Source organism: Gymnoscopelus microlampas (assembly GCF_963454915.1).
Source record: "Gymnoscopelus microlampas genome assembly, chromosome: 5".
NCBI lineage: Eukaryota > Metazoa > Chordata > Actinopteri > Myctophiformes > Myctophidae > Gymnoscopelus > Gymnoscopelus microlampas.
In genome coordinates this window covers 53,823,599-53,836,098 of record NC_139942.1, presented here as the reverse complement: position 1 = coordinate 53,836,098, position 12,500 = coordinate 53,823,599, and the positions used below count along the sequence as shown (strand labels likewise).

Genomic DNA, 12,500 nt, shown 5'->3' with positions numbered 1-12,500 from the left:
TGTTTTACTTAAGTAAAAGCATCAATACTACAATGTAGAAGTACTCTGTTACAAGTGAAAGTCCCGAATTAAAAATGTACTTGAGTAAAAGTACAAAAGTATTGGTATCAAAATGTTCTTAAAGTACCAAAAGTAAAAGTACTAAAATGTTTGAAAATAGCATATCTACAAGCTCACAACGCGTCGCGATGCGACGCGTTGTGAGCTTGTAGATCTGATATTTTCAAATAGCCTATGTATAAAATAGGGCTAAAGTGGTTGTATGTTTTATAATATAATAATTTATATCTGCAAAGCAACTAGTGACTAAAGTTTTCATATAATTGTAGTCGAGTAAAAGTATAATATTTGCCTCTGAGATGTAGTGGAGTAGAAGTAAAAGTATTGGAAATTGGAAATACTCAAGTAAAGTACAAATACCTCAACATTGTACTTAAGTACAGTACTTCAATAGATGTACTTAGTCACTTTCCACCACTGCCATCTGATCCACGTTCACAAACCAACCATGTTCAGACCTAATTAATACAACACATCAACAAGAGCCACCTAGAGGTGGGCATAGCTGAGCTTCCAAATGCCAAACTGCCAACGTCAATTTATATCACTCTATGTTATGTCATCTATAGGAAACTTAAATGAGGTCCGATTTATACTTCGTCGTATATGACAGTGTCACATGGACGCAAGGCAAGCGCACGCAAGCAAACATGCGCACGCACATACTCACACACGCTCACACACATACAGTACACACATTTTCAATAAGCTTTCAAATACTACAATTCTCATTCTTGAACGACAATGAACATACTCACACACGTGCACACACATACACACACACGCACGCATGCACGCACACAAGCGCACACACACGCGCACGGACGCACGCACGCATTTTCAATAAGCTTTCAACAACTACAATTCTCATTCTTCAACGACAATGAATGACAATGAGTTAATCCACTGTTTCTCAAGTTTGATAGAGGTCCAGAGATTTAGAAATTGTATCAAGGGCCTAGGCTACGATGTGGCCTGACATCGCTTCGTTTTCATATAATTGTAGTCGAGTAAAAGTACAATTTTTCCTCTGAGATGTAGTTGAGTAGAAGTAAAAGTACTGAAAACTGGAAATACTCCAGTAAAGTAAAACATACCTCAAAATTGTACTTAAGTACAATGCTTGAGTAAATTTACTTTCCACCACTGAAAAACTGAAGGGCAAAAAAAAAACTAGTCTTTGCTAAATGAGATGTGGGGCCCTCAGCGTTCCCTGTGAAGGGCCCCACCTCTCAGGTTGTGTCTCTATACAGTCTGCATGCACTGCAGTGGTTGTCATAGCAAAGCTGTTACCCTTCTATCTTCAATCACCACTTGAGCGATTAACTCGCCCTCTGCACCTGCTTACGGGCATAAGAGACCCTCAGCCGGGTTTGTTTTTGTGCAATTTGTTTGGAATTGTTTGCCTAGCTCAAGCTAGCAGTGTCCTTAGCCTCTCTGTAACCCAGCGCTTATATCAAGGGAACGTTAGATATTTACAAGGAGTGGGTTCACTGGAGGATTGTAAAGTGCTCTGAAATAAATACATCATATTTTTCTTGACCCACAGCCTCCCCGAATGATTTGAAAACATGTTGTATCGACCCTCAAATGATAAACAACTGGTTTGATTCCAGCCTCAGTTTGTGGTTGTGTTCCTTTTTTCTAAAACACTAAAATAAAAATAACTTCGTGCCACGGCCAGCAACAATGGTAGCTGATAGATACGTCCTACAGTATAAAGTTAAAGGTTATGGCTTTTCTTGGGTTGAAATTCCTCTTAGCAGACCTTGTATTGAACTTGTACTTTCCTGAGCTTTTTTTTGGCAAACTGCTAATAAAGTATTCAATCAATCAATCAGTCCCATGAGCAAAACTTCTTCAAATACGAGAAGAAACTGATAAAGGAATAAGAGCTCTTTATCAGTGATGGCTACTCACTTTTTACTTATTGCGGCTCTGGTCAAAAATACTTAAGAATAATAGGAACATTTCCAGTATGCTACTTTACAGTACTGAGAGTGGTAGAGAGATTAAGTATTATTTATTTAGCAGCATATTTTGATTTAGTTTTAGTCATAGTCTTTTGAATAAAATTTCATTTAGTTTTAGTCATATTTTAGTCACCTGAAATGTGTAAGTTTTAGTCGACTAAATATCATAAGATTATAGTCGTCTAAATATACAGATGATTTAGTCAACTAAAATGTATTTTGGCGGTGCCTTGATTACGTCGTAATGGCTGATTTTACACTTGGTTGCATGCTGAAAATTGCAGATCTACAAGGTCACAGCGCGTCGCACCGCTTGTAGATCGGCTATTTTCAGAGCGCAACACCCGAGCGCAACCAAACACAAAATGACTTGTCTTTTAGTTCTACTGGATCTCTTCTCCACTAGTCCCTCACTAACATTTTAGGCTAGTTTTTATTTGTTTACGAAATTGTCAATATATTTAGTCTTAGTTTTAGTCATCTTAGCTTAGTTTTTATTTCGTTTTCATTTAGTTTTCATCAGTGAAAAAAGGTAGTCGCCAAACATTTTTTCGTCATAGTTTTATTCGACAAAATTAACACTGCACTGCAGTACTATCCGAAATAAGGTAACATCTAGTGCACTTTGCCAAGGTGAAACACAACACTTCCAGATATATAGCGCTGAGGTTAATTAAACGTCCACACTGAGAGGGAGATAATAAACTGGCGAAGACAATTATAGAGGAAATGTCCTTAGTTTTCAGCTTTGTCCATTAATTTCGACCAAAAAACGACCAGTATGGTTGGGTGGATATGAAATCTATCTTCCCATTTTTTTGTTGCTGTGCCAGTTTTATGCCAGCTGTTGGCACCTCACAGTACCGAGTCCAGGGCTTGCTGGCATCATGGCGGGTGAGCCAGAGAAAAAGTGCCAGAGAGCATTTATGGCATTACTTTGATTATGATTGTGTGACAGGCACAGGTGGAAAAAATACTCTGTTACAAGTAAAAGTCCGGAATTAAAAATTCACTTGAGTAAAAGTACAAAAGTATTGGCATCAACATGTACTTAAAGTACCAAAAGTAAAAGAACTCATTATGCAGAATGTGCCATTTCACAAGTTTTTCAAATGTATACACATATTTGGAAAATAGCAGATCTACAAGCTCACAATGCGTCACATTGCGACGCATTGTGAGCTTGTAGATCGGCTATTTTCAAATGGCCGAAATGTATATAGGGCTGAAGTGGTTAATGCATGTTTGGTAATAATAATAAAAATCTGAAAAGTAACTCGTAACTAAAGATTTCAAATAATAGTAGTAGTGCAAAATTTGCCTCTGAGATGTAGTGGAGTAGAAGTAAAAGTATTGGAAATTGGAAATACTCAAGTAAAGTACAAATACCTCAAAATTGTGCTTAAGTACAGTACTTGAGTAAATGTACTTAATGTACTTTCCACCACTGACGCCTTGTGACTGTTGTTGCTTCATAGCGGTGTTGTGGATTGGTTGTGTTCATCTCTTCTATCTATGCATTCATTTTGTTTTAAATTGTATGTTTTGCAGTTTTTTCCCGAATGTTTTTTTTTTTTATCTCACCCCTGACAAAATACCCAATATTACAAATAATAACACAACAACTAATAAATAACAAAACAAAATGAAAACTAAGCATTTTTATTTAAATAAACAAAACTAGCAAACCCGCTTTAAAAACTAATTAAAACCAAACTGATATTGAAAACAAAAAAAATAATAACAATAAAAAACACAAATAAAAACTAATGAAAAATGCTAAGCTATAATCTTGCGGAAAGATAGCTTTATAAATCCCCTCGAGGCCCTCGAGCCCAACATTGCGAGTCAGTTTACTGCAGATTATCATTGATTATAATATTTCAGAGCGGGAAAATAACATGGAAAACTCACACTGCGGAGAGATTAAATATCTACAATAATTAGAAGATAATTCAATTCCTCCATGAGAGATGGCTGCAGAAGCAAAAACATTATCTCCCTGTTGGCATGAGCCAAGGAAAAACACTGTCTCTCTCTCAGTGGTGGAAAGTAACTAAGTACATTTACTCAAGTGCTGTACTTAAGTCAAATTTTTAGGTACTGTATTTTTTACTTTACTGGAGTATTTCCAATTTGCACTACTTTTACTTCTACTCCACTACATCTCTGAGGCAAATATTATACTTTTACCCCGCTACAATTATTTGAAATCTTTAGTTACTAGTTATTTTGTAGATTTTGATTATTATCACAAAACCTAACCACTTCAGCTCTATATACATTTCGGCCATTTGAAAATAGCCGATCTACAAGCTCACAATGCGTCGCGATGCGACGCATTGTGAGCTTGTAGATCTGCTATTTTCAAAATATTTGTACACATTTGAAAACTTGTGAAATGGGACATTGTACATTTTGATTGACATTTATGTCCAAAACAGTTACTTAACGGGGAAAAATGAACCTTAGAACCAATAGAAGCAACATTTTTTTCAAAAGTAGCAATTATAGCAGATCTACAAGCAACACAACACATCGCAATGCGTTCTGAGCGTGTAGATGGGCAGGTAAAGTTTGTAGTAGCCATCCCTCAATCCAATTATTTAGCCTTCTGGCTCGCTAGCTAGTTGTGATAACATCATACTGTAGCCTCCTATTTAATATCGGTTAGTTTCAACCACCATTATCACAATACTGTGTTCCATGTGATAGCTCCAGGACTCACATCTTTTTCATGTTGGCAGCGGAGCAGACACTGCTACTGTAATGTGATGTCAGAACAGTCTCCTCTGTACTGTACTGCTGCTGCTGCTTGCTATGCATTCATTGTATTGTATTTGCACCGTGACCGACCCAAATCAAAGAAAAATCTTAACTAGGTACAGACTCAGTGAGCACAGTCTTGCGATCGAGAAAGGTCGTCACAGGCAGACCTGTATCCCGAGAGAAGACAGACTATGCACCCACTGCACACAAAAGGGAGTGGAAACCGAGCTACACTTCCTAACCGTCTGTCCATTGTACCAAGACATCAGAGACACATACTTCCCACAGATTACAACCACACACAGAGATTTTGAAAACATGACCAATGACAAAAAACTCCCATATCTGCTGGGCGAAGTACAACAGTGTGCAAACACAGCAGCAAGATTTGTGAGTTGCTGTGATAGGAGAAGGATATCGAACAGAACACAACCACCCTAAAGACTAATCATTGTGTATATTCCTGCACTATACCTGCACCCAGTGATCTTGGTACATAGAAAGAAATTGACCTATTGAAGATTCTGACTTTCAAATGTACTTTTTTGTTTTGATTGTATTGCTGTATTGTTGTATTGTGCTTTTTGCTTTGGCAATGTAAACGTATGTTTTCTCATGCCAATAAAGCCCATTGAATTGAAATTGAATGGTATTTGAAAAAACACAGCTATTATATATGTTTGTAGCTTCCTTTCATCTGTGGCTGTATGTTCTCTAAATGAATTTGCATTGGTGAGTATACACTGTAGTCTGTTTAAGTGAAGTTGTGCCATTTGGATGAAGAAGACAAGATTTAGCTATTTTTCAAGAAAAGTGGCAGCTGGTGTTAGAAGCTAGGAATTACTGATTCATATAGTTACTGTAGTTGTGCGCCAGTGTCGGGCACAGAAAATAGCCGCAACTAATATAAATCAGACGTGTAAGTGAGTACCATTTTCAATTACCATAACAGCACAAATAAATTACATTAAATTAAATAAAAATATCTAAATAATTATACTGTATCAACCCTAATATTAAGTGATAAAAACAGATATTTCGAAGTATTACAATCACAAGGTCTTACAGTATGTCAAATTGCAGACGATTGCATCACTGTTTTCTGGGGAAGTTTGGGAACAGCTTGACAGTAAAAATTGACAGTTTGGGAACCACTGGTCTAATCAACATGCATGTATGTGTTTCACACACGTTTTGGCCCCTGAATGTGCTGCAACACGCAGGAATGATAATGTCTGTAGACAAGATCAGCTTTATTTGTTGTTTTGAACTGAGTCCAATGGCAAAGCACAGTACAGTATGCTTTTGGAATATGTTTGGCAGTAATCTATATGTCTATACCGTGACTCACTGAACCATATACAGACTGTTAAACACATACAGAAACAACATGAGATGAGCGAGAGAGAGAGAGAGAAGAGAGAGAGAGAGAGAGAGAGAGAGAAGAGAGAGAGAGAGATAGAAAGAGAGCGAGAGAGTGAGTGAGAGAGAGAGAGAGACTAGAGAGAGAGAGAGCAGGTGGCGAGTTAGATTTTGAAGCCACCATGAAATATTGAATCTGTAATCAGACTTCCTGCATTCCCCTAACGACTTGTGAGAAAGATGAATTAGCTTTCTGAGCCGAGCTGGAAGCCTCTCAACACAAAGCTATCACTCACTAACACACTCGCGCACGCACGCACACACACACACACACACACACACACACACACACACACACTCTCGCACCCACACACACACCCGTCAAATTTGTACTTAAGTACAGAAGTTGAGTAAATGTACTTACTTTCCACCACTGACTCACAAATGCACACAGACAGTAAGACAGACACAGACAGACAGTAAGACAGACACAGACAGTAAGACAGACACAGACACAGACAGTAAGACAGACACAGTGACTTGGCAGAATCCTGACGCTCTCCACTGATCAGATGCTGTCTGTGTGGCTAGCAGCAGGGGTGTGTGAGAGAGCGGAGAGCCTGATTGGTTGTTATGTTGATGGATGTCTCCGGGGGCCAGTGGGGATCAGGGTGTCGCTGAGCCCGCCTCTCTGCACATATTGGTTCATCAATCATGCTTCCCTGCTTTGGGAAGAGGCTGTGTACAACAACACATGTCACGCGGCATGTGCGTGTGTGTGCGTGTGTGTGTGTGTGTGTGTGTGTGTGTGTGTGTGTGTGTGTGTGTGTGTGTGTGTGTGTGTGTGTGTGTGTGTGTGTGTGTGTGTGTTCTAATAGGTTACACGTGTACTAGGGCAGTGGTGCTTAAACTTTTTTCACGACTTTTGAATAGCCAAAGTATACAATAATGGTTCAGAGGTTAAAAGGATTGTGATGCTATATTAACTACTTTAGCTGGGGAACCCCTGGCACCCTGGGGGGCGTGGCACAGACAGGGTGTAGAGGGCGTGGCACAGACAGGGTGTAGAGGGCGTGGCACAGACAGGGTGTAGAGGGCGTGGCACAGACAGCGGGACAGGAGACACACAGCGTATATTTTGCAGATGGAGGGGCAAATACAGTAACAGATGCAGTAAAAATCCTCAGGCGCTCAGGTGGCACAGTGGTTATCTGTCTATAAGACTGCCCACTATACCAGAGAGGTTGTGGGTTCGAATCCACCGTGGTGCATCCGGCTTTGTCGGGTGTCTATGTGAACACAATTGACCCGTGTTCGGGGGAGGGAAGCCGACCGGGTAAGGGTGATATTTGTTAGTACGCGTACGGGCTGGGGGGCCGGATCCCGTCAGCAGGGAGTGGTGGGGCGGAAGGAGTAGTTTGAATGCTCGAAGTGCTCCCGGTGGGGGCAATTAATTGGCATAATGACTCAATTGGGGAGAAAAGGGGCAAAAGGCAAAAAAAATCCTGTTCATTTATCCATTCGCAATCTGGGAACCCATCGTCAAATAAAAAGGAAAAAAAGCGCCCTCAGCTGTTTTTCACTTGTTCATTTGACTCTGAGCTGAGCTGTACGGTCAGTACGGAGGACCCGTGCTCAGGGAAACCGGGTTTTGGTCTGCCTTCAGCCTTTCACTTCCGGTGGTGCGACTATGTTTTAATTTCCACTAACAATATTTCTCCACGGAACACTAACACCATCTCTCCCAAAGAAAAGACTAACTTTCCGTGGTTTTGTCGGCTTCGAGGACGCTATTGTTAAATGAGTTTCGGTTTGTTTCCAGTGGGGAACGAGCAGCAAACATGTAAATCCCGCCCACTACATTTGATTGGGTAAAGCGCGGCCTGCTTCCTGATCTGATTGCACGCCCAATTGTAGCCAATGTGCACAGGTTCTTAACGCTGCTACCAACAGATTCAAGCGCAGCGATGGATCTGTTCTTGAGAGATTAATCCATTCGTAACTCTGAGACTGCACAAAATGTAACCAAATGGACCCGTCACGGGTCCATTTGGTTACATTTGTGCACTCTCAGAGCTAAATTAACACAAAGAGAGAGAGAGAGAGAGAGAGAGAGTGAATAAGTCTCTTAAGTTTTCATTATTCTGTGTTTGCAGATGTTCGGATTCTGTTTGCCACTCAATATTAGCAGCAGTATAACTGGCCAAACTATGAGCCATCAAAGTCTATGTCTGGCGTTCAGCCCAGTCTCTCTCTCTCTCTCTACCAGACCATCTCTCTCTCGTTGCCAGACTTATTTAGAAGCACAGACTCTCTATCCTCTCCTCGCCCCGGGCTGGCAGAGCCATTGAAACGGCATCATTCATTAAAGTGCTCCTGACGTGGGTTAGGGGGGGCAGCTTCTCAGGGAACCAGGGTAAACTCCCTCAAATAAATACTGTATTTCAGGATATATATGCCGGAATCCTTAAAGACAGCGATCGATCTCTTCTCCACTCTCTCGGCCCTGTTGGCTGGCTGAGTGTGGTGGGAAAAAAGTACACTAATGTTTTACTTACTGTAGGTAAAAAAAAGTATCTATACTGCAATGTAGAAATACTCTGTTACAAGTAAAAGGTTCTGTGTTCACATTTTTACTTGAGTAAAAGTACAAAAGTATTGGCATGTACTTAAGGTTCCAAACCCGTTGTGCAGAATGTCCCATTTCAGGTTTCAAAATGTATACAAATCTTTTGAAAATAGCCGATCTACAAGCTCACAACGCGTCGCTCTGCGACGCGTTGTGAGCTTGTAGATCGGCTATTTTCAATAGCTGAAGTACAAAATAGGGCTTAGTTGGTTAACGTATGTTTTGTCTTTAATAATCCAAATCTGCAAAGTAACTAGTAACTAAAAGTTTTCATATACTTGTAGTGGAGTAAATAAAAATATAAAAATACCTTGAGTAAATGTACTTAGTTACTTTATACCACTGCTGAGCGTCCTTGACTGGATCTGCGTCAGGCAGAGCCATAGATATTATTGTTATGGCAATTTTATCTTGTGAACCTCACTGACCCTTTTGATATCACAACCATGGTGATTCATGTATGATCAATATACTACTAAATACTATTGTGTATTGTAGTTCTCTACTATCTCTATCACCTGGACATTTAATAGCTTTGTTATTTTGTTTGTTTGTTATGTATTTGGACATTAATGCCCACTCAGCGCATGGAAGGTGGATCCCCTCTTTTGTCATCCTTCCTGATGTTTTTTCCTTTTCTTCCTTCCTTTTCTCATCATAAACCACCAAGTGTATTATATCATAGACATAGACGAAGCAGCTTAGAACTGCAACAGATGAAGTAGAACAGGGAACAGATTTAAAATGCTAATTTCATCACTGAACATCTTAATGAATTAAGATAATGATTAATTCATCTACGTGTAGTGAAAATGTAAGTGATCTACTTCAAACTACAAAATATCAATTCATACGGTATGCATATATACAGGGGGAGGGGTATTTTTTTCTGAAGTACATTATTCTGATATCATAATTTTATTATTCTCTAAGTGAAAGTATCATCTCACCAACGAATGAGTATTGGCACCTACATCTCATTTAACCCTTCGAGACGTAAAAAGTAGCAGATCTACAAGCTCATAGCGCGGCACCGAGTGCCACGCTATGAGCTTGTAGATCTGCATTTTTTTTTTTTAAATGTGTGCAAATCTTTGAATATATATATATATTTCTAAAGTGAACATTTGCAACTGAAATCTTTGCTTCTGGGGGGTCCCTAGAACATTTCTTTCCCCTAAATCCTAACAGTATGTTGCTATAATATCAGTGGTGCTCCAACATTTTCATGTCAAGGACCCCCAGAATTATATGTATTTGGCCGCGGACCCCCATCTCAAAATATTTTGTTCCCCCACCAGAAGCAAAGATTGGAGTTTAAAAATGTTCGCTTTAAAAACATGTATATATATTCAAAGATTTGCACACATTTTCGCGATAAAAAAATAAATAGCAGATCTACCTTGTAATTAGCAGAGCTTGTAGATCGGCTATTTTTGCTACTTTTGTGTGACATAGAATGGCCCGACAGTATGCACTCAGTGCCGCGCTATGAGCTTGCAGATCTGCTATTTTTGAATAGCCAAAGAATCTTAAAATGACACAGATGCGTTCCCGGTCTTAATGGGTTAAAAAATGCTCCAGAATGTATATACTGTATAATGGGCCGCAAATGAATTCATAATACGACCTCATATTTTCTATACATTGTACTATCAGTGCCATGGATCACGTTTTTATTGAATTCCTGCAGAATGGAGAGAGCTGACACAGCATAACACCTGGCCTGACACGCACGCACGCACGCACACACACACACACACACACACACACACACACACACACACACACACACACACACACACACACACACACACACACACACACACACACACACACACACACACACACACACACACACACACACACACACACACACACACACACACACACACACAGTAATTATGGTGCACAAAAGGCGGATGATGTATTGGCCTGTGCTGTAGGTCTGTCAACGCTGTTATGAAACATATCTTCATTATTCTGGGTCTTTGTAACAGAAGCCTTTATGCTGCTTATATTCATATGAATTAATAAAGCATGGAAGCTCTATACCATGGCCTTTATATAGGCTGCTTTCTCATATGAATTAATAAACGAAAGAGATCTTTACCGTTCACTGTTCTCTCAGAAAGCATCTTAGAAGCAGTGGAGGAAGAAGTGCATTTTGTAAAAAAAAAACTCAAATTGTACTTAAGTACAGTACTTGAGTAAATGTACTTAGTTACTTTACACCACTGCTTAGAAGAGAGACAAGCAACACATACATTGCCCAAATCAATGATGTCTGTGTGTGTAGTTTTTTTTAACCACTTGAACCCTAGAATTCCTTTTCTGAGGGGGACATTAGCCGAAAATAGCAGATCTACAAGCTTGTAGATCTGCTATTTTTGGCAACGAGGCTATAGGTGTAGAGGGAAAAAAGAGCAGACTAAGTAAAAAAAAAACCTTTAATCTGAAACACAATTTTATACAATATAGAGTAGGGGGTCCCTGCTTCATCTCTCTCTCAGCTAGGGGGTCCTTGGCCTGAAAACGTTGAAGACCCCTGATCTAGTCTAATCATATAATATAATGTGTTATATAGTTGATATAAGTAGTTTCATTATTCTTTGTTGTGGAACAAACAAAAGCTGCAGGCTGGCAAATGGAAATACTGATTACGATAAATATGACCCGCACACGCAGCGGCTGGTGGATTTTTCCCCAGGTAATGCTACACCAAAAATCAAGCCAACAATAACATGTACTATATATATCACACTAGTTGTGGCCCTAGTAGTGGTCATTCATTTGTGAAAGCCGTGCGTCGAAGCTTAACTCAGTCAGCATAGACATAATAGGCAGAGAAAGTGAAGCTCAGCAGTTGGAATGAGCAGCAGCAGTCAGTACAGTTTTATGTGTAGATATCTGCAATATGTCTATAGATATCTAAGTGTATCTATATCTATGCACTAGGCATAGACATGTGACTACGCGCAAGCACGCGCACACACACAGACAAACGCACGCGCGCACACACACACACACACACACACACACACACACACACACACACACACACACACACACACACACACACACACACATACTGTACACAAACGTGCACGCACACGCACACACACACACACACACACACACACACACACACACACACACACACACACACACACCATACCTGAGGCATCCGGTGGCGTTGCGTAGGACCTGTGAGGAGTGGAGGTGCAGCTTGCGGTCCTCCTGTGTGTGGGGGGACGTGTCCCAGCCCGAGTGAGGGATGATGACGGCGTTGGTGAGGACGGCCAGGGCGTCCTGGATGATGGGCATCTTCAGGGCGTCACACGACGACAGGTTCCACAGGACACCTATCAGAGCAGAACACACACACACACACACACACACACACACACACACACACACACACACACACACACACACACACACACACACACACACACACACACACACACACACACACACATTAGTAAACTAGAAATGCCCCCCTGCAAAGCAGAGGAAGTATAAAAGTGCAGTGGTGGAAATTAACTAAGTACATTTACTTAAGTACTGTACTTAAGTACAATTTTGAGGTATTTGTACTTTACTTGCGTATTTCAAATTGTCAGTACTTTTACTTCTACTCCACTACATCTCGGAGGCAAACATTGTACTTTTACTCCACTACATGTACTTGAAAACTTTAGTTA

General features: G+C 40.2%; 1 protein-coding gene across 3 annotated transcripts in view; it reads right to left on the bottom strand.

The window, feature by feature from the left end:
* Positions 1 to 12,500, bottom strand: part of ctnnd2b (catenin (cadherin-associated protein), delta 2b) — a gene marked incomplete at both ends in the record, with an annotated part of 257,135 nt that overhangs the window by 37,922 nt on the left and 206,713 nt on the right. For all 3 annotated transcript variants that reach the window (XM_084058604.1, XM_084058605.1, XM_084058606.1), the window contains one exon: positions 11,972 to 12,158. In XM_084058604.1, the coding sequence (XP_083914730.1) occupies positions 11,972 to 12,158 (187 nt within the window). The remainder of the gene's footprint in view (positions 1 to 11,971; positions 12,159 to 12,500) is intronic.